At 37.1% G+C, this 23,769-nt stretch overlaps 2 protein-coding genes across 3 annotated transcripts; both read right to left on the bottom strand.

Moving 5' to 3' along the window:
• Positions 1–202: 202 nt before the first annotated feature.
• LOC122071981 (homeobox-leucine zipper protein ATHB-6-like) lies at positions 203–2,581 on the bottom strand. Its single transcript, XM_042636478.1, has 3 exons — positions 1,958–2,581; positions 1,322–1,689; positions 203–1,235 (listed from the first exon to the last, which is right to left on the bottom strand). The coding sequence occupies exons 1-3, from the start codon at positions 2,016–2,018 to the stop codon at positions 684–686; spliced, it is 981 nt and encodes a 326-aa protein (XP_042492412.1). The 5' UTR covers positions 2,019–2,581; the 3' UTR covers positions 203–683.
• Positions 2,582–8,821: 6,240 nt separating this feature from the next.
• Positions 8,822–15,144, bottom strand: LOC122071894 (dicarboxylate transporter 2, chloroplastic-like). 2 transcript variants are annotated; one of them, XM_042636358.1, is made up of 5 exons: positions 14,190–15,144; positions 13,451–13,764; positions 9,651–10,099; positions 9,208–9,337; positions 8,822–9,091 (listed from the first exon to the last, which is right to left on the bottom strand). In XM_042636358.1, exons 1-4 carry the CDS (start codon positions 15,042–15,044, stop codon positions 9,222–9,224), a joined length of 1,734 nt encoding a protein of 577 aa, XP_042492292.1. In that variant the 5' UTR covers positions 15,045–15,144; the 3' UTR covers positions 8,822–9,091; positions 9,208–9,221. The 2 variants fall into 2 exon arrangements, with proteins under 2 accessions (XP_042492292.1, XP_042492291.1); XM_042636357.1 differs by having other exon boundaries at positions 8,822–9,337.
• Between the last annotated feature and the right edge of the window lie 8,625 nt (positions 15,145–23,769).

The following is a 23,769-nucleotide window of genomic DNA, read 5'->3' as shown; positions in this document are numbered from 1 at the left end:
GTCAGCTGCAACTAGCCAACTGGTAGTGTCCCTTTGGTGCTGTCCCTGGAAGGTTATAACGTGCGTCTCGGGTAGATATTCTAAGACTACTCCCTAACATATAAGCCATTCGATCGTAATCTCTTAATTCAATCACCGCTCTTTCCCCATTATCTCAGGAATTTTGAATTACCGAGATGATATATTACTTGAAACAAGAGAATAAGACGAGAATTTGAATTTTTTTCCCATAATTACCCTTACAAAGATAGATTACTTTTTTCTTAATCCCCGTTAGGATTATGATTTTTTTACATATAAGAGTGATTAACAAACGAGCTAATGATTCCCGCCAATTTAGTACGGAGCGGTAAAGCGTAAAGAAATTAGAAGCAACCCAGACTCATTCACTGCCCAGTACGTCACTATACTCTGAAACCCTTCTGGAACCCACGTGAATTCTCAATCTCTCTCTCTTTCTCTGCAAGTCGTCTTCCATTTCTTGCTTTTTACTTTTTAAATCTTGTTTGTCTTATTCTTGATGGACTTATTCCCTTCTTCCCTAATCAATTAAGCTTCTTCTCCACTGCTTCTGCTGCAACTTCTTTTGTACAATGGTCTCCATTGGACATAGATACAGTTCCATTTTACAAAATTCTCGATGGGTTCTCTTTTTTCTGCTTCATTCCTGATCTGGGTTAGCTTTAGTTCCACTGATCAAGGCAGTACCAATGAAGGGTGGGAGCTTGTTCATCAGAGAAGAAATTGCAGTGCTCCTCAGCACCAAAGAAATTGTGTTCTTCCATTTTCACATACTGCGGTTGTTGACACGCTTTCTGTGGATTCTTTGAACCCAATCTTGAATCTGAGAACGGGAAGCAATTGAGCGAAGTGGGTGATGGAGAAGATGTTGTTGAAGAGCAGTTGAATCTCAGTGAAGACGGAGCTGGAGAGATCAGTAATTGTTGTTGCTGAAACACTCCAGATGAAGAAATTGCCGCATTTGGGCAATTGTCTTCGTTTAAGATCGCACTCGAATCGCTGTCGGAAGATCCATAAGCAGTATTGTTGTTGCAATCTTGGTTTGGTTCAGCTGTCTCAGATCCTCCAAGCCCAGCAGCAGCCATGGAGATCTGACTCTGTTCAGTTACAACTCTGTTATCAACAGATTCCGAGATCAGGATCTCTTCTTCTTTAGCTGCTGAGACATTGCTCTCTGTGTTATCTTCTTGGGTCTTCGCTTTCAGCTCCCTAATCTGCAAAACCCACATTCTCTGATAAATTAAATTGCCCAATACATCAAAGAAAGGCTTAATCAAGACTACTCTTTTATTATAATTACCTCTGCAAGTAAAGCTTCTTTGTCTTGTTGGAGGGCTTCGAAATTGAGCTTAAGAGAATCGTAATTGGCCTTCAAAACGTTGTAATCTCTCTCCAATTGCTTGGTCTTCCACCGGGCTCTACGGTTCTGAAACCAAACGGCCACTTGTCGAGGCTGCAAGCCTAGATCCTGGGCTAGCTTCACTTTCCTCTCTGGTTCAAGCTTGTTCTCGACTTCAAAATTCCTCTCCAAGGCTTTCACTTGATCTACGCTCAATCGCCTCTTCTTCTCAGAGATCTGACCAGATTCTTCAACACAATCTCCATCGTCTAAGCCATCCAGCATGGACTGAAATCCTCTCCGGTAAACATGGGAGCTGCCTTTCTCCTCTGAAAGCAGTTCACAGATAATTAGCCAAGTTAGTAGAAGACAGAGAATTTAAGTGCTAAGGTCTCAGATCCAAGAACAAAAGCTGAAACCCATGAAGGACCACACCATAAAAAGCTTTAAAACAAGCTCAAAGACAAGAAAAACCTCGAAGCAAAAAATTTTAATCAACACAAACTAAGCTGTTCATGTTGTACCCAGAAAGAAAAGACTCCAAAAAGCCATTAAAAACACTTTGGTTTTTTAATAATTTGGATCAGACTGTATTACCTGAAGATGGGCAAACGGAGATGAAAGCACCCAATGAATCTGAGCTAGCAAGTCTCTTCATGACTGAAAGGAATTGAAGAATTTTAAACAAAACGTATTATATCAGGGCCTTAATTTTTTTTCTTTTGCCCACTTTGCTTTCAGTTTCTGAAGCTCAGAGGAGTTCTGAAAGAAGCTCTCTTTCACTAAGAAGCTATGGAGAAAGAAACACTCCCATGCCTTAAACAAGACTTGGATGGCCGAAAGTTTGTAGAAACTGAGGCTTTAAACAACAAGTGATCCCTCTCAGCTTGCCTATATATTTTACTTCTCAGTATTTCTCCTTCTGAACCCATCAAAACCAGAAGGAAAGAATAGAAGAAGGGACCCTTAGAACCAGTAGACAAGAAGCAAGCAAGCAAGCCAAACAAAGTAAAATTTCCGAAAACCCCTCTCTCTCTTTCTCACTCAACCTCGCTCGTCATTACCCGATCAATCTCATCTAAGGCAAAGCAAATTTCAAGGCTTAAATCTTTGATTTTTCAATCTACAGAGAGAAACGGCGAGAGGCGAGAGGCGAGAGGCGAGAGGTGAGAGGTGAGAGAGAAACAGATGACATACAGAAAAGAGAGCAGAAGTTCACGACCCGCTGGCCACTCTATCTTTCTCTTTATATAATAACCAACTTGGGTTAGATGTAAGGTTAGAATATGACTCTAGGGGTTTACATAATAAATAAACTCAAATTGAAATTATATGAAATGAGACGAAATGAGACTCAAATGCATTACGGCCCCAAAGATGTTTTCAAAGCAGAGAAGAGATGTCAAATATGAACGTTGGTTAAGCACCGAAGAAAAAAGAAAGCTTAATAAGGTGTACAGCTCGGCTTGGCTTGGCTTAACTAGCGGAGATTCTGCTGTTGCCAGCGAATCCTTGCCGTCGTCAGTGCAGAAAAATAGCCGACTAAGGAAATATGATCTACACGCATTTCACACCGTAACATTCGCTTTCATGTTCTTCCCATAAATAAAAAATTGTTTCATAGCATAATGGTCCAAATCATAATGGGTCTATTAATATTACAGTCTTGATTTGGGTGTCAAATTGTAGAAACGTAAACAAAACAAGCAATCACACAATGCACACAAATTTACAAGATTCAATAAGATTATCTATGCCCTCGATGAGATGAGATCATGTTTCACTATCAACGGAAAATAGGGTTACAACACACATCCTCGCACCTCTCTTAGCTTGCTTACAGGGAAAGAAAACTTAGCTACAAAAATATAATGAAATTCTATAAAGGGAATTCAGCCCACTTTTGCCACAGATGAAATTAAAGACATCGTATACCCAACACAAATCTAATAAAATGTAATGGGCCATATCTTAATGGGCCTTCCAAAATATAACCCACTTAGATTTCAAATGGAAAAAGTAATGGAATGTTATGGTTTCCTTTGTGGGTTAGGGTTCAGATATCCTATAAGCTTCTCACCCAACCAATACAAGTGAGTCTCAGATTAATGTAGTTTATTTGCAGCTTTGCATAACAGAATTGAGGTAATGAATAGGGCCCATTTAGGCCCAGGTACTGTTATGGCCCAGTAGTGGTTAAAAGAGCTAGAAACCAAATGCATCCATTTGCTTCACCATGTTACCTGGCTCACGCAGCAGATTTCGGCTACGATCTGCATTTACTTCCAAATTTTATAATGAAAAAAAGAAAAAGTGAATTATTATTGTCACAGGATTATGTTGTATCTTCAAACGTCACAAGGCAGAGATGCCACATGAACAACGATATGTCCATTCAAATCGTTGGATAGAGAGCACATGGTGACATGCATCCCTATTATATTATGCATGTGTACCGGTACTCTAGATATTACTATGTACACTCCCAACTCTGAGGAAGCACAAACGGTTTAGATTAAAAATATCAGAAATCTTGAAAATTTAGATTTGTCTTGTGATTTTTGAGACAATTGTCACATTCCTTTTCTTTTTTTTTCATTCCTTACAAGAGACCATAGGCCACTAGGATGGTGTCCCAAGAGGATGGCTAGTGGTAGGGGTGAGATCAAAGGAGGGTGTCCCAAGAGGGTGGCTAAAGCTCAAGCCTACCATGACGAGACAGATGTTTAAGCAACTCAGTTGTCTGCATCACATTCCTTTGCTATGGATAACTACCCAAGAAAAAAAGATTAAGATGATTGATATCAATCTTGGGGGATAAAGTGTTGCAATGAAACAGACCCAAGGTCCAAAACCAAGTCCATGAAAATGTGTGACAACCAACAAATTTGTTATCCCTTTCTCTATAAATTGATAGAATAGACAATTCAAGTTGGATTATGTGGTATTGCACAAGGGTCATAATGGAATAGACATGGGGTCCACTATTTAGGCTGTTGACCCATGCAAAAGCCACAAATTTGTAATCTCTTTCACTATGAGTTGATAGAATAGACTATAGTACCACAAGTTTAGAAGGTCATTAGATTCAATAAATTGAATCATTAATCTAAAATGCATTGGGTAATGAGAATTAGCTATTGGGCCTTACTCTATTATCTCACTTTCCAAGGAAAAACATATTCTAAATTAGGGTTCTTAACAGCAAGAATTATTGCATTAGCTGAATAAGTCTCCTATCAGTAGAACTGTTATTGGAATGACATGTAATCTATTGATTAGATGCTACTTTAGGGTTTGAATATTGAGCTTTGGAAGGCCCTGTAGGTGTTGTTTTCACTTCATATGGCTTTATTCTAGTTTGGGCTGAGCCAAGGGTATTTTCTAGCTCATCTAAGTCCAGCAGGGCCCATTCCCTTGGCCCATCTTGCTTACTTAATGAGGTTGGCTCCTCATGCGCAATAGCCAGCTGACTAAAAAACAATCTATTATTGGCTTTTCATGCTTTGCCTAATTATCAAAATGTATTCCGCTCAAGGATTGGTCTGGATTCTGGAACCAACATAGTATTCGAAACCGGATCAGCTCCCTGTGCTTAACTGCTTCACGTACGGTTTTGTGATGACACATGTCCATTTGAGTGATAGAGTCACCAGTCTTTTTTTAATGGGCCAATCCCTAGCCCATTTAATCTTTTTTTTTTTTGAAAGCAAATAGCCCATTTAGTCATGGACAAGTTAATGGGCTGAGCTTTCATAGCTGGAGAACTGTGCCCAATAACCCCAAAGCCAGCGTTGGTTGTGAGATCAAAAGCACCAGATAGAGGTGAAAACTCAGATCCAACATCCTGAAGCGTCTCAGCATGATACCCAACTGTACGCTCTAAGCCAACGGGTCTAAGCTACCACCTCCATTGTACAGTAAAGGAGCCCCACCCAAAAGACCCACCCAACACTCTACAAGAAGGTTTTATACCAAGAATTCATAATATGATAATCAAGTCCCATTTCTTTTCTGGGTTAGCAGTGGCTAATCTTGTTAACTAGCTTAACTTGCAGGGTAAGCTGTTACCCAGCTGGGATGTTCCACTTCTATAGAGAGAGAGAGAGAGAGAGAGAGAGCATGGGATACAATTATTGAGTAGATGATTTGACAAGCTTTGCTTTTCTGTTTAGTTTGTTACTTTCTCCACAAAATGATAAAAAGCTAGACTTTCTACTGAGATATGATATGATAGGAACATGGTTGAATCAGAACTCGGCTTCTTGATTTGGGAAATGATTCTTCTTTTGGAAACCCTAAAGCCTAGAAAGATGCTTCATTCTAATGATTGGTTCCTCTTTACTCCCATGAACATGCACCCAAATCTATCTTGGATTCAGATACACGGATCTCTCATCCTTACACCCTGATTCTCATTAAATACTTCTTAATCATTTTTCAAATCTATAAAAACTCAGATGGAGATCTTCTATGATCCAAAAATGGCATCAACTCAGTATTGATTGGAAACCCACATTCTTTAAGGAAGCCATAGAAGCTTTACTTTACTTTAATCCTAAGAAATTCATCATTTATGATCAGTCTACTTGAGAATCAGAACTGAGATCAAATCCAGAACAGTTACAGATGACTAAATCATGCTGTTTAAGGTAAGATCAGGACAAGCCCATTTGACTGGAACATTTTTTGTAAAACCTGACAGGCCAAGCATATTCCCTGCAACACCAATGACTTTCTCATGAATCCATGTGCTCCTGTTTGAGCTTGTGCTATGCATGTGAACCCATTTGACATCTCATTCTCTCAATGATACAGTAAAGCTATTTGCAGATATTCCTCAAAGAAGATACTGACTTGTTGGAAGAAGGCAGGAAATTTGTTTTGTGGCTATTAAGGAAAAGCATGGAAGTGGAGATGACATGACATGAAAGAAAGAAATTAAGCTTTCTTGTACGCGCCCATCAAATCATCTTTAAATTCAAAAAAGTGTCCGGGCAAGGGCCACCACTCACCGGCATTTGTTCTTAGTCAATGAAAGATCAAATCAAGTTAATAGATGTCTGACGTGCTGCGGAAAAGATAGTTGCAATTAGCTTCCATGAGTTGCCCTCATTTTAGAGACTAGGTAGGAAAGAGATACATGAGTTGGGTTTTTGGCAAGTAAAGGGAAGGGGGGAGGGGTTTTGTAGGGGACTCCTTTTTTATGGATGGCAGCTTTTTCGTTTTTTGCTTTCTCATCTTTTCTCTAGATGCTTTCAAGAGACTGTTGAAAATATGGAAAGTTTAGAATCTTTCTTAGACTTTGTTACTCTCTATCTATCTATCTAAGTTTAGAATCTTTCTTAGACTTTGTTATTCTCTATCTATCTATCTTTCTTTCTTTCTAATCATGCAAAAGATCAAATGGGCTATGCGTGTGTGTTTTTGGTGGATGAAGCAGCTTTTCATATGGCTCCATTTTTTCTTTTAAGGAGGAATCCTTATTTGGGTAAGCTGACCGTAGACCATCGTTGTTATTGTAACGAAACAAGGCTTTTCCGATTGATAATAAGTCAGTGGTAGTCCCAAGAAGATGAGACTTTCTATGATCAAAGAAAGATTAATAGTTCGATTGACTCTCCGAGTAAAAGGCCCCCATCAATGTCGTGTATGATGATTTATTCAAATTTCGATGTATGGATTCAAGGGTCCTGTTCTACTTCTTCCATGAGTTCTGCATGCAATGACTGAAAACATTCTCTACCCTTAAAAAAAAAATCACAAACTAACGTCAGAAAATGATAGATGTCTGGTGCCAATTAATTGCCATAAAGTATATGATAGGGGTGTCGCAGATCAGTTTGATATGATTTTGGTTGGAAAGACTGAATTGGTTTCGACCTGAGAAGGGGTGAAATCTGAAACCAAACTAATCGGTGAAGGTATGGGTTCAGCTTGATTTAGATTCTGTTTAATTGGGTGTTCTCTCATCGGTTGATGTTAGGTTCAGTCCCATTTGGATTCGGTTTACCATAAATATATATATATATATTTATATACGGTGAAGGTATGGGTTCAGCTTGATTTAGATTCTGTTTAATTGGGTGTTCTCTTATCGGTTGATGTTAGGTTCAGTCCCATTTGGATTCGGTTTACCATGTATATACACACATAATTGCCCCTTGGATCGGTGTCCAACCATCACTCAAAAGTGGACTGGGCTCTGTTGCACTGCCACAAGTGCAACTTTGATGCAACTACCATGGCAATCAAGGTCTTTTCTTTGCTAATGAGGAACCATCGAACCTGTTTTATGGTTCAGGCCCACGGGAAAACCCCGGACACACACAGCCACACCTATGATCAGTCACAAATAGTCTTGAACTAAAGACGTCTGTTAACACAAAACACTTTTGAACCAGTGGAGCTACACCCAGGGTGTTACTGCTAGACTCTTTTAACCTCATGATGGATTTATTGTCCCAGCAAGGCCTTAAGAGTATTTGGTGGGGCAGGTCGAAAGAATACTGTAAATATTAACAAGAGGATAAGATGATCAATCAAGGAAGCAAAAGAGGAGAATATAGTGGTGGCACTGGTTACTGTTTCATGGTTTTAGAACTCGGGATCAGAATCGGTGGACTCAGCTGATCCAACTTGTATCCAATTCCAAGTTTTTAAACCTTGACCTGTTTCCCAACCCTAATTTGGAGGATGAGGGTAAGGATTTCTTACCCCTATAAGAAAATATGAAGTAAGGTCTCACCCCCACAAATATTACCCATCTTACCTGGGTAGCATATAGGTAATTTTACATATACCCAAAAAGGCCATAACCCATACTTTCCCCCAAAACTGATAAGTTCTAACCCATAGCCCATAAGCCCATAACAGAGAGCCATTTCAAATCCCTATGCTCCAAGCCCAAATTAACTATATCCATCCCTCTTTTACCCTTACCTTTCCCCTCTCTTTCCTTTCAATTTTGCTGTCCTCCTTTTCTGTTAAATACAGTGTACAATCACATAGCATCCCCCCTTTTTTATCTTTACTATTTTATCTTTCAAGAAAGGGCAAAAGAGAATCCTTTAAGCTGTTCAATTTCCATTTTATTTCAATGGAAGACCTTCAGACCCCCTTTTGCAAAGAGTTTGGATAAAAATGTTTTGGTAAACATCGATGAAATTTTTAAAGCGTGAAACTTATACATACATTAATCATGATCTAGACACTACCAAACATTACATCTCTTAAAATGCAAGAAAGTTTCATTTTGTTAATGGTCTAAACAGCTTAGACTTATGTTGATCGAATAAGTTGACAGTTGAACCCAAATTGTCATTTATCTCTTGATAATATTTTGAAGATTCCATGCCATGGACCCTTAACTATATTTCAAGACCTTGAAACTGTTACATCGCATAGTAAGACCGTTCAGAAAGTCCTCAAACTCAGATCATTCTCCTCCAGACATGCAAATGCCTTCCAAAACTATTGTTTAACAAACTACTGTTGAACAAGTAATAGGATAATCATCATTACAGGGAGGTGAGTTGGGCAAGAATAGTTTCTGAATCTTGATTGGAACATCATCTTATACTTCCATCAATGCTCTTAAGGTCTTCAGTATACATTTGGATATGAAAAACAAGGTAACACAAATCTACTTAAAAATGTTTTAGAAGGGTGTGTAATCTATTCCAATGCCCATCACCACTTCAGTGCGAAGTTGCCAGGAACTCGAGTTGACTGTTAAAAAATCACTTTAGGTATTTTCTTCTAATGAAAAATGAACAGGATCCTAAACAGGAAAACATGATGTCAACAAGTAAAAGGTCATAGTAATCATATCAATATGAACTTACATGAGAACTGTAACTCAGTAGAGGCCCAAAAATTTCCACCAGAAACCTCCAACAACTCCCCAGATGGTAGCATTTACAAGGGCCATGATAAATCCTACTTTGAAAATATCAGGAAGGTCCACATAGCCCGCTGTCATAATAAGGGATATAAGAAGATGAAAAAAGTAAAAAAAATCATCAGTTTCCATGCTGTTATGGATATTGACCAAAATAAATCAAAAGGTCATACAGGGAAAAGTAGCAAATCAGCATGCCATGTTTTCAACAATTTAGACATCCACAGGAGAGATATGCACACGCACAGGGTCATGGAAGGAAGAATAAGGGTCCTAAATGAAGAATGAATTTGTGAAATCAAATTTGGACAATCAAATGAGAAAGAAGCATGGCAAACAGTAGCATAAAAAAACAATATGAAAGAATGAACTATTTTAAAGGAATACCTCCATAGTACACTGCTGCCTGACCACTGCTATAATGAGTTATTGCTCCAAATAGATTTGTGTTGTATGCCAAAGCCAGTGCTGCCAAAACACCAGGAACTCCATATGCTAAATGCATGGCAAGAAATGCAGAGAACAAAGCTCCTACATGACCGGTCTGACTTGCAAATAAGTAGTGAATGAAGAAGTAAGCAGCCTGGAGAACACCAAATGCGGCTGGCCAGCTCAATGACAAACACTGAAGGGATTTGGCCACACAATCGGACATCCATGTTACAATACCAAGGTTTGTCAGTTCGCCTGCCATCCCTACCAGAACTGCAAACCATGCCAAAGTATCCCAAGCAGACTTCTCACTTAAGCAATCATCCCAATCCAGGACTCCCAACAACAGAAGTATGGATAAACCAAGCATTGCAGCGACAACACTTGCTATGCCAAGAGCCTCCCTACATACAGACAAAGCAACATTAGAATCCATCAACCAAGCCTATGGTATTTAGGCAGAACAAAAAGCCATGGTTCTTCTCATTGATTAAGGCTTGCAAGGCCCTCAAGCATACAATGTCGAAGAGAATGTAGATACAATGTAGAGCCACTCGAAACATAAAACCTATACCTATCAAGTTAGGAACTTCAGATGTGGAAAGTAAAAACTTCCAGACGATTAACATTCTCTAAGCAGCCATTTCAACTATTAAAAACAATTGACCCATCCGTGAAGAACAATTGTTGTGAGATAAAGAAGAATTAGAAACTAACAATAAGTCACACAATTTAAACTTTTAGCATGTCTGTCAGAAAGAAAGACCACTATCTCAGCCAAATTGCAGAAATAAATTAGAAGTGAGGAGAAACAAATAAGATTCAGAGTTTCAGACCATAGACAACAATCAAAAGGATTAAGCAGAGTAGTTAACACACCAATCACACACCAATCAGAGTAATAAAATCTGATTTATTAAACCATGTACTAGTCCAGCTATCATAGATCACCAAAGCTAATAAAATGCCATGACTTGCAACAAAAGTTACAAACTAGAACTCAGTGAACAAATGATTGCAAATGCATCAAAACAAACAACTGAGGAAATAGTGACCTTGCAAGGGATCGGTTTCATGACTGCAATGTATCCCACGGGCCACAAAAAGTGCCACTAGTTGACCCTTCTGTATTGCCATGATGGTGCTTGTGAATCCTTAGCTATCCCTGTCTCTATGCCATTCATTGATGTCAATGGTGCACCATTTTACTATTTGTGTACTGCTAACTGTCCTACAAAGTGGAAATCTGAAACACGATTCAAGCAACCCCAACTATACAGGACAAGGCTAAATTCAGTTGCCTTGAGCTGAAATTGATTGTTGGGTGTAATTGAGTTTAAGAAAAAGGGAGGCTAAGTTTAGAGAAAAAATGATAAATTAAAAAGAAAAAAAATCATTGTTAAAAGGACAAATGATAACAGGAAGAGAAGGTGATTAGAATGAGACACTACTGGCTTAACCAAAGAAACATAATACTAAAAGACTCCAAATTAGAGACAGCTATTGGAACTATTCATCAAGAAAGGCATAACAAAAATGCAAAGTGGGGAGAAGATTGAAAAGGATTTAGGGCTTAGATTTGGGAATCTGATCGGCCACTCCTCATAGGTCCAAACTCAGGCTCCCCAGATCAGTCCCAGCTGATCTCAAGTCAACTCGGCAGATACAACAGATGTGATCCCGATCCCTAAATCTATGATGATGGTTAAAGTGAATCAAGAACCAGTCCAAAGGTGGGACCCACTCATTGGTACCACATCCTCTCTCCTACAAAATCCTGAAGATTATTTTCTCTCCTTGCCACCTTACAAGATCTTGAAGATGCTATGCAAAGATTCCTTTATGATTTAATCAAGATTGCAAGATATTGGTGAATATTGTAAGGAAAGAACAGAATTTAATAATTATGGAAACAGATCCTCTCTTTCCTCACACAATATCTCAGAGAATGAGGATTTTTACCAAGATTTAATTTAATTTTATTTTCTTTCTTTTCTTAAAGAAGACTTGTAGAAGGAAGGAAGCAAGAAAAAAAACCCTATAAAATCCCCTTCCTCCCCCCTCCTATTTTATTATTCCCCTTAGTTTATTTTCCAGTTTATGCTTAGTTTTTTTTTTCTCTTATTTTCCAGTTTATGCTTAGTTTTTTTTTTTCTCTCTCTCCCTCTCTCACTCTTTAGTTTTAGTTCTTCTCTATTTTTTCTTTAATCACTTTTGTAATAGTTTTTACTACATATATAAATTATCTAAAGACATTAAAAATATAGCTCTAATACATGATAAGAGAGAAAGTTGTTTCAGGTGGCATGGACATGTACAACAAAGACCTCTAAATCACCGGTAAGGGTCACATGATTGAAATTGGAGGAGCAGAAGGAGTAGAAGGCATGCCTAAAATGAGGGTTGACAATAAGTATGGGTCTAGGTAGAGTTGAATGGTGAAATAGGATTTGTGTAACCAACCCAATTTTGTTGGGATATGGCTTGGTTGAGTTGAGGTTGTCTAAATAAACTCCTACATATATAAATATTTTTTAGAAAATAATCCTCTAAAACAATCCAAATTTGGACAAAGCTTTAAGATGGAGCTTACATTCATTTGTGTTTAAAAACGTATGGTAACTTGGTAAGCATCCTCAACAAATAAAACAATTAAAATAGTGAACTTCTGCAACAAAAGGACAATGACAGACACTGCATATGAAGCTAAAAACCAGTGAGAAAATGAAAATCAAATTGACTTCCTTTCTGGTAAACCTTGTGTCAGTGAGTCTCAGATGCCAGAATATCATGCTAACATCAATTTGACACATACCATCACATTCCAATTAGTATTATTGCCATGTCAAGCCTCCAAGTTGTTTAACAGTCCTGGATTGGCTACAATGTTAAATTTCAAAGCGCCCTGGAGACACTCTTCACCAATTAGAAAATGACTAAAGGTGAAATTGCCATTTGCAGCTGTAAATTAAGGTATCCTTCTTCCTAATAAAGGTTCAATTTCTCGAACTCTCCTTTTCTGTTCATGCTCTTCTGAGCAGAAATCTTCAAAATATTCGGATAACTTTCAAAGGGAACAAAGAAGCTCAAAACCAATATAACCAAGTCAAGTCAAGTATAAATCATGCTCAAAAGAAATTTGTCCAATTAACAGCAAGTAGGAATCTTGCTTCTGCCTCCACACTAAATCTCCACCACAAACAAAAATATCCATCACCTCCAATTTCTCCATCAACTGAGTGTGGGAATAACAAGTTTTATTAGTCCATGGTGAAGATCCATACTCACTGGAGAGTAATGCACAATCAACACCAACTAAAATGTTCCAATGATATAACATGTAGTCCCGCTGCACAGGCACAGACGGAGTCATGGAGGGGGAAATCAAACTAGGCATCCATAAGGCAAGGATACAATGAAGACAATTCAACTGGGATGGAGTTAGAGTTGAAACCCAGATGACACTCTTCACAGTCGCATTGTTAGTGAAGCACAATGAAATGGATGCCACATTTCTCAGATGTTCTTGACAGTCAACTGATATTGATGCAGACACTTATCCAGTAAGATCAATAGTGTTAAATGGATCTAATCAAATACTAACTTGAATATTGTTCATGATGTGAAAATTAATATCACCAACATAGTTATGGGTGAAAGAAAGGTGGTGGTTGTCTTTAATATAGCTTTCTATTTGAGATTTTATACAAATAAATTCATCTGAGATTCAATAACCAAAGATTCATGCCACTTACCCGAAGACCCATAATGAGACGGCAAGAACCATCGTGCCAACCATAACCCATTCATTTCTTGTGACAGGACCCATCTGCTCCAGCCTCTTTGTAGCCATAGCAGGGGCGTCTGGTGTGTCCTTGGTTTCAGGAGGACAGAGCTTATAAAGGATGAATGGGGTAACTAGAAGAGCAACAAATGCAGGCAAACTAGCAGCCTTGAACCAGGAAACCCACGGGCTGGCAATTTTGACCCCAAGTTCCTCAGCTAACTTGAGGCAAAGCAGGTTTTGAGCTGCAGCAGTTAGGAAAAGAGCACTTGAGTTTGCAGAGGACTGTCATGCATCACACAAGAGCGATGAATAAGTACATGATATACTGACAGATGATCAAGTTCAGAAGATGAAGAGAAAAAGGACTTATTTTCAATTTCTGAAATGTGAGACGCATAGATTGAAATATTTTCAGTAACTGATTGACTGAGAAACAGTACCCTCGGCCATACTCCAGAACAGAATAACAATCCAATCATGGGTATAATAAAGGAGTCACTTTGGACTAAATATATCCAGAGCATTTTGAAATGACGCTATAATTCCAAGAAAACTGAAAAATGAAAACCATTAGTTGAATGGAACCAAATATGACCTTTATACTGTAGAATGTAGAAATTTTAAACCAACGACGAGGTAAAATTAAAAATTGAAAATTCACTATCTTGAAACATTTAGGTAAGAGATGAATGAAAAAGATCCTGAACCTGGAACTGTGACTGAACCAGATAGGAGCCAAGCTTCTTTGAAGACGGATCACCGGGTCTGCTACCAGCAGAAAGCGACAGCGACTTAATAATTGGCAAGAACACACCCCCAGCTCTCGCAGTCGTACTTGGCATAGCCGGGGCAATAAGAGCTTCACTTATGGTCAACCCATAAGACAACCCCAAAGTACTCTTCCCCAGCCACTTCACAAAGTAAGTCGCAATTCGATCCCCAAGCCCCGTCTTCACGAACCCACGAGCAAAGAAAAACGATATAACGATAAGCCAAATCACCTCACTCGTGAAAGCGGAAAACGCAGTCGAAAAAGTAAGCGTTTTCGTAACAATCGAGGTTGTGAGACCGAGGAAAGCCCAAGCACCAACGGGCAGAGGATTCAGCACGAGTCCCGCTATCGTCGATAAGAAGATCGCAAGCAATTGCCATGCTTGGGGAGTGACTTCAACTGGTTTAGGAACGAAGAAACGAACAATCACTCCAATGGCCACCGAGATCGCCAAGGGGACGTGTTTCGCTCCTTGAGGAGCAGAACCAGCGGTCTGTACCTTATCACCGGAGCTCGAAGAGGCTTGAATGAGCTTCTGAGTTCTGTGCGTCTTCAAAAGAGGATCGAATGGATTAGGGCTCAAAAGAGAGAATCGAGATTGAGGACCAATGACAGCAGACACAGAAGACGAAGAAGAAGAAAAAGAAGAGTAAGATCTGAGACCTTCAATTGGTCGATATGTGTAGATTGGAGATTTGCAGGACGAAGAAGAGAGATATCTTCGAGAAAGAGAAATGCGAGAACAAGAGGAGACGAAGGAGATGGATGAAGAGTAGGCTAAGCTCTCCATCGTGAGCGGAGCTCGGCTTCGCTGCTTCTCTGCTTCGTTCACTGGAGCGGAACCACCGAAGAGAGTGGCGAGATTGAATTTGTCGTTAAGCTTGAGGTGGGCGGTTAAAGAAGGTAAGGACGCTTCGTATTGTTATGTACACGTCAGCCGTTAGTGTTGGTATCATCGAAGCATCATCATAAATCTGAACCGTTCATCTGATGTTGTCAGAAAATCGAGCATTTGATTGGGTAACTAAGATGGTGTAGTCTTATGAATATTGTACGGGCGTAACTTTACATCAAAACCTACTTGATCTACTCATAACTGATCACTGACCCCTTTGAGATCCGGTCTGTCAGGCCCGTGGTCCACGAAAGGGACTGAGATGGTTCGGATCGCGATAACCCAATACGAGGACTGAAGAAAGCATCTTAGGGGTAGTTTTGTCAACAAGAAATATTGTTTGGTCCGCATTTCGACGGGCGATTCTGGAACCTATCAAATTCTGTAGCATCTTTGTTTGGTTCGGATGGCAGACGCTGGTATTGAGAATCTGAGGTTATAAATCGGTGGGCTTTTTGATGGATTAACCAGACAAACTGATACTATGGACTGGGCTTGCAAAGATTTTTGGAAAACCACGAAAATTTTAAGACCGTTATAATAGGTTATGTTTGTTTGCAAGGAAAGGGAAGAGAAGATAAGAGGGGTGAAAAATCACTTTCGAAAAGAGTGGAGAATTTTGTAATCATGATTGTATAAATTAAATAAAACTCTTATCCCATTAGATAAATATATTTTTCAATGTAAAATTATTTTATTTTCTAAACCAAAGTAATTTTAAGTTTAAGAGACAGAGTACATATAATAGGATTTTGTATTGTTAAAATCGGTCGGTGGCGACTCCTATTTAATCCTTCAAAACTTTGGGATGCAACTTTAAAGGCTAAATACTTTCCTAATAAGTCCCTTTTTGATCAATCAGTTTAGTTAAGGAAGGGGTAATGTGTCTGAAAAAAGTATTTTGAGTATTTGCTTCCCTTCTATGTTATTTCTTTGCAACCAAACAAAGTCAATATCTTAAATTCCATTGGAAATGTTGATGATAAAATGTACTATTTTGAGTGCCTTGGGCATGTTCCAAGCCTTTAATCAAGTGAATAAATATCTTTTGGATTTATGTTCCTTTATTCACAAGAAGCATGGATTATATGCATGGTCCACTTAGAAAGGGGTTTCTTTTAAGACCTATTTTAGTTTTTAAAACCAAATCTTTCTATTTCTACCTACTCAACCAAAAGAATTTGAATGGGAATCTGGCTATTCAAGAAGTGGAAGAAGGTTTACTACTGGCCTTTTTCTATCTACATTGTCATGAGATCGTGGATTATTATTATTATTTATTTATTTATTTATTTGGTAGAAAGATTATTTTTCCAATTTGGCCACCATATTGTGTAGTGAAGAAATAATATTTTGAAAATTTATCCAAATAATAACAATTATTATTATTGAAAAAACAAAGGACCATTAAAATAACAATGAGAGTGTATTCATAGTGGGGTTGAACTTTTAGTAAAGCAATAGACCCAAAGGTCCCCAAATTCACATGTCAAGTTCCAGCTTAATTAGAATTGATCAAGTGACAAAATAAAGTTTTCCATAATATAAGACTACTAAGGAAGTGCATATTAATAAATGAGAACACATAATTAAATTTAAGTATGAAATTTTGGCATAAATAGTTAATTCTTAGCATTTTATGTATATTCAATAGTTAGAATCATCACATCACCAATCCACATGGCATAACTATCCTAACCTAACTTTTATACAAGAATCAACCGAACCAAATTAATCAAAATTAAGATCAACTTCAACCCATATAGATTTGAATGGGTGGATCCAATCCAATTCCAATTTTTAAAACACTACATCTAATAAATTACATGGTGGAATGAAAGGCAGTAGAACTTCCTTCTCTATTTTTAGGGCAAAAGATCTTTGTCCTGCTAATATAGGAAACATCAGCATGTGAAACCAATGAGAGAACATACACCAGCGTCTTCAATGCCCTGAACACAAAATAATGTGATCTTTTCATGCGCCTTATCTCTGGGCATTTCCTGCACCATGAAATTGATTTGCTAAGCCTTCCCTCCACTACTCCACATACGTTGTTGTCTTCCACCAATTATTTTTGAAAATGCTCCAAAGAGTCATTGTCCCCACATTTTCAGGTTTCCTAGATTGAGTATGCCTTGTGATGTACAATGCTTCTAGCTAGTTGCCAAGTTCTCACACTCATGAACTTTTGTCATTAAGCTCTAATAGACATTGGGGGATTCATATTATAGAGAATGCCACACCATCTCATCAACGTTGTAGTTACATATCATGTGTCATAGGACCACATGTAATAGGTATCAAAACATGCCAAGAAGTTGTTAAAAAAAAAAAAAATTGTCTATGATCATGAATTATTTCTCAATGGATATGGATCACTTCTTTCTCTTTTGTTTGATTTCTTTAGTGATTGGTGAATTGCCATACATTGACAATACATAATCCCCACTTCACTTATCTGTGGCCCATGTGCCGCTTGCTATATTTAAAATATGGTCTCACACTCTAATCTCCACCTTAAGAAAAAAAAAAAGTGACGATCTAATTTTTTTGTGTCTCCTCATCCCATAGGGAAAGAGCATATATGGTAAAAAAAACACACTACGAAGAGATGCGAATGGATCTAATATGGATCAGATGTGATTGAATATAGATATTATCTTATTGGATACGGATACTCCTAAATGGATATGAATACTAATCAAATTCAGATTTTTCACTGTCTATTTACATTGTTGACTTGTGTGACCCAAACTTTCCAACCCCGATGGATACAATTCGCTCTCAATCCATGTGTCTCAATTGTCTTAGCTTATTTCCTCATTCTTCTTTAGAACCTGGCAAATCTTCTATTGGAAAATTAATTACGAGAAGAGTATAAAACTTATCTGAACATATTGTATTTGTACCAGATGAAGTATGAATTCATAACGCCGTAGTAATCCTTCTTCTTGAGTAAAAAACAAACAGAATTTGAGTTGAGTTGTATCAAAATGATACTATCCTTAAGGTTTTTAAACGCCCCTAATTGTGCAACTGGGTTGACCATTGTGTTTATACCTTTAAGATAAAACAACTCCTAATCACATAAGGTGCACTCCAATATGTGATTACACAGGGAGCCTGAATGCTATACTCATTATCAGACACAAAGAGACTTGAAAGAACAGAACACATAGTGGGAAGATAAAAAATACTTGTTTTAAAATCCTCTATTTAATTTTCAAGCCATCTATAGAATATATAGACAAAGAAATTTTTCACGTATTAGTGTATCTGTTCATATACAGATGTGTCTGTACATGTACAAGCATCCATGTACACGTGCATATATGTGTACAAGCATCCCCGTACACATACAAGAGTGTCCGCACACCCATATATAAATGTAGACCATACCCGCATCCATCCTTGGCACGAGAAATATTTAAAATTTTTGATATTAAATATAAATAAATCCAACAATCCCTCACAAATTTTAAAATATTGAAAAAACAAAACAGAGATAATGAGTATATTAAACATAATAGGATACATCGTTGCAGATGTCTTGCGGACTTGAACCTACCCTAAGTCTGATGAACTACGCTACAAAGTACGTGTGAAGTCAGACCACTGTTAGTTTAAACGCGTTTTAAACGCGTTTAAAACGAGTTCGCGTTTTTTTGCCGTTTAAAACGCGTTTTGCCGTATGCTTCCATACAATACGGGAAAAAATGGAAACGGCAAAAGAATCCGTTTTAAACGGCCGTTTTAAACGCGTATCCGTTTTTTTGGGGTAAAATAGGAATTTTATAAAAAATTAATTAATTTATTTAAAAAAAAAAAAAAAAAAAAAAAAAAAAAAAAAAAACCTATTAGTAAAAGTGAAGAGTGAAGACAATATGGTACTTGGTTTTTTATTTTTAACTTCCATACTATTTATAGGAAAAAAATCTCATCTTCTTATAGCCCAATGAGTAAAGAGAAGCTAAAGCTAACAACATCTTATTTTCTTGTAGCCCATTGGGCTATTTTATCTTGGGACTCCTAGAGCTTTTAGAATATTAGATGCATGTATACAAGTAATAATCTCTCAAATTGCATAAGTATACTACCGTTTTTTTGGTTTCGTTTTTTTGAAAACTACACGTTTAATACTCGTACCGTTCGTTTCCGTCCGTTTGCCGTTCTCTGTTTTTTTGACCCTTTTTTTGACCGTACCGTTCAACGTTTTTATCTGTTTAAAACCCGTACCGTACGCTTCTGTTTTTTTGCCGTTCCCGTTTTAACTAACAATGAGTCAGACTTCTTGAACCTTTCCTCATCTATGTAGTAGACTAGTTCACCATCCATATCCTATCAATCGATGTTCGTGACATCCCTTCCATAACAAAATTTGACATTTTCATTAGCATTGTCTCCTATCTTGGTCTCATGGATATTTAAAGAATTAACCTTTTAAATTCTCATCGGTAGGAGGCCACACCTCCTACATCCTCTTAGGAGCCTATAGTATGCAACATAGTAACACACCCTCACATTTCATGAGATTTGACTTGATTAAGAGTCTATAACTCATTCTCCTTTCATTGTGGTAGTACTATTTTTCCATCTAACCAGAATGAACAAATATTTTAATAGTACTAGACAGGTCATCCAGTGACTTCGTTTTTACCCTTTGAACCTAATTCAATAATTTACCTCTTCATATAGGTTGGGTGTCCATCACATGACCTATGACATAGGCTTTCTAAGACTCATTCCTCTAAATGATATCATCTTGGTGATCTAAAGCTTTATACACAATTACACATTATTTTTCTGATTACATAGAGTTGATAATTCTATCTCACTAGTCTTACCATATGTATATCTAAAACATATATAATATCTTTATTTAAATCATTAACATTTTTTTCCTGATCCATCATTGCAATCCAACACAACTATGGCAAAATCTGCAATCAAGGTTTATTTTACTGATTCCATGAATCGTTCCATCAACGCATGTTTGTACATGCCACTTTTGAACCAAGAAAATATTCAAATGTTTAAATCATTAAATCTAGGCATATCTTTTAGATTCTATTTTCACATAGAGATTAACCATCTTACTTTAATTATCTCTATAAGAAGAAATTCATCATACAACTATATGCATTCTCACAAGAACCCCCATATATCGAATTTACCACATTCTCATATACATATCAATAATATAATAATACAATAATAGTATCTTGTGACATAGTAAGCAAGTAATACCATTTTCATATTATAGTTTCACATTGCAAAACCATATATGGTTAACTCATGTGGTTCCTTGCATTAATAATTTCAGATACATATAATGTTAAATATTTGTAAAATTGAAATTAAAATCTAAATAATGGGCATTGATAAATGCACATGCCATACTTTATTTATCCCCCACAATTTCATGTTTACTAAATTGTTGTTGTAAAGAAAAAATATTGCATCACCATATAGTCATTAGGATAACTTAAACGTAAGTGTTGGTGAGATGGCCATCCAGCCTCATCACGGAATCACAGTAACGGTCAATCCATTACGGAAGGAGTAATTTCAGGAGTAATTGTAGGGTGATTCCGCTGATTGGAGAAGATCTGTTGTTTAACAGATCTTTTGACTTTCTCTATAAAAGAATAAATAGTAAAGTTGGAAAGATACCATACGCATATGATTAGTCAGTTGGAGCCCTAAAATTCCTTAAAACGTTCTCTGTATTTTTCATCCTCTGTTATTGAAACTCTACACTGGTATCAGAGTTGCGATCAAGATCTAAAGCATCTCGGATAGCTAAAGCTTGGCGATCAGAGCCGATTGGAGACTAGTTACCCTCATCGAACTAATAATCTTGCATCTGAGGTCAGACGGCACAGTTTTCGTCTCAGGAGAGCTACGGCGATTACAACACTCTCAACTACCTGATTTTTTGAGGATCGAGGTGCATGCCGGTGGCTGAACTTTAAGTTTTTTCCTCTTACTCATCTTGATCAGAGCCGTGAGAGCGAGAAGCACCCGTCACTGCTGATCTTACGTGGCTGCGCATTCTGACACCGTTGACCCTATTGTTGAGAGGATTTTTTCAATACCACTGATCGTTGAGAAATTTTGAAAGGGATCACCTTTGTTGCAGGCCCCACAACTCCTTATAATTTTATATATTACTAGTTGCTGCCGAATGGTAAGTGAAACTTCCCCATTTCAAGATATTGAACATGTTTTTTATATTCATCCTCACATCACTCTACTGTATAAGTTCCACTGCTTTATTACTTTAGAGTTAAATATTTTTTGTCTTTATATGTGAGGATATTAGTTGTTTATATCATATTAGCTGAATTGGTTTAAACAATATTAGTCTATTTATTATTTTAAAACAAATGTCATATCATGCTAGTTGAATTGGTTTAAAAATATTATCTATTTATTATTTTAAAACAAATGTTCATTGTCTCTAATACATGTCATGTTAACTAAATAGATTTATAAATTGAATAATTAAGTATATCCTATTGTGTTTACATATTTTTTTTTTACTGTTAGCACTATGTTATACTTAGATTGATATGCTGGTATGTTATACGAATCCCATAAGGATCAATATTCAACATCTGAAATATAATAATAGAACCCTCTTCTTTACTGAACATTTCTTTTTCTCTGGAATTTTATTTGATTATATAATACATGTTCATTTATATCATTATTTACAAAAGTTCTTATGTTTAACAAATTGCATATTTGAACCAAATCGACTGACACCATAACAAATTATTGAAGTCATTAAAGACTTAGTAAATAAATACATTAGTATTCACATTTATTCTTTTGGCTCGTTTGAAGCCATAGATAATCTAAATTTAACACGGAAAGAAGTGTTGAGTTCATATTAAGATAATAATAATATTAATAGTAATAAACTAAATAAATAAATAAGAAAAAAGGGAGGAAAACCTATGTGTAAGAACATATAATTAGAATAGAGAATTAAAATGGTTCATTATTCATTTTTCAGAACATCATCATGGCTAGAAAACCCTTGTCACATGAAATCAACAACTTTGAGTGACTGAATAGGTCGAACTATGAAACCTGGAACATGAAAATCACACATGTGTTGATATATGAGAAGATGAGCCATGTTCTAGAACTAAGACCTGTGGTTGGGGATAATGCTACCCTAGTGGAGATTAAAGCTGTGAAAAAATGGGCAAAAGATGACAAAAGAACCCGAAGCATGATCCTCTTGAAGATGGAAGACCATCTGATGAAGGTGTTTAATAAACACACAACCACCAAATCTATAATGGAAGCTGTGAAGGCCAAGTATGATGTGAAAACTAAAACCCACATTCAGCTACTGATTCACAGATATAATAGTTGTAGAATGACTGAGGATGAGGATGTTGTTGATCATGTCAACAAAATGCTAGTTTTGGCCCAATACTTAGCTGATGTTGAATCAGAAGTGTCAAATAACTACCAAGTATCCATCATCATTAAAAGTTTGCTCCCTTCTTGGGCAATGGCACAAACTGCACTGAGATTCCTGGGGGACAATCTCACTAAATTTTTCCAACAACTACAATACTATCAGCAATGCATGATGACAAAGTCCATGGGTGAATTACATATAATCCATTCTAACCCAACTCCGCCAAAGATTGACCAAGTGGAATCATTGGCACATTAGCACTGATTTCGTTCCAATGCCAACTAGCTCCGCCCCAACAATAACTAGAATAAGTTCAAAGAGAAAGGAAAGATGAAGTCTAGAAACTTCCAAAAGGTGCCACTTGGAGCATATCATGAATGTAAAAAATTCGATCATTTTAGGGCTTCCTGCCCTAAGAAAAAAACAAAAGAAATACTCTACATGCACCACCACCAAACACTCAACGGAAAGTATTTATTGGCACAGTTGAGTGCAATTTATCTGGAGAACATTATGAGGGGTGGTGGATCAATTCAGGTGCGACACGTCACATTGCAAGGACCACAAGAAGACAACAAGAGATGAAGACTCTTACACCTAGTGACCATAAGATCTTTATTGACAACAACTTGTACAGTGAAGTTCGAAGTGTTGCAGACCATGTGCTTGACTTTAGGAAGGCTAATTTTCATTTGAAGGATGTAATTTATGCCCCCGACATGCATCGGAATTTAATTTCTGTATAAGCTCTTGTTAAGAAGGGCCTTGAAGTGTGCTTCACTGGCACTGAGATCACCATTGAAAATCATGGTTGATCTTTTACTTCAGAATAATTTGTCCCTAAGCAGGACTTGTTCATACTTTCCATTGTTGAAAATGTAACTTCTAATATTATTAATGAAAATGCATCTTGATCATTAGTTTATATTGATTGTGCAAATCTTGTTGATTCGTATATGTGGCATATGAGACTAGGCACCCTGGAATTAAGAAAATATAACAAATAATTAAATTGGGTTTAATTCTTAAGTTATCTAAAGTAGAATATAATGGATGCAAACATTGTCTCTCTAGTAAAATGACCAGGAAACCCTTTCCAGTGGGAGTGAAAGCAAATGAACTTCTAGGAGTGGTACACTCTGACATCTATAGACCATTAAATGTGAGTGCCCA

Source organism: Macadamia integrifolia, chromosome 2 (assembly GCF_013358625.1).
Source record: "Macadamia integrifolia cultivar HAES 741 chromosome 2, SCU_Mint_v3, whole genome shotgun sequence".
NCBI lineage: Eukaryota > Viridiplantae > Streptophyta > Magnoliopsida > Proteales > Proteaceae > Macadamia > Macadamia integrifolia.
The sequence above is the reverse complement of the archived record's forward strand: the minus strand, read 5'-3'. Positions and strand labels throughout refer to the sequence as shown.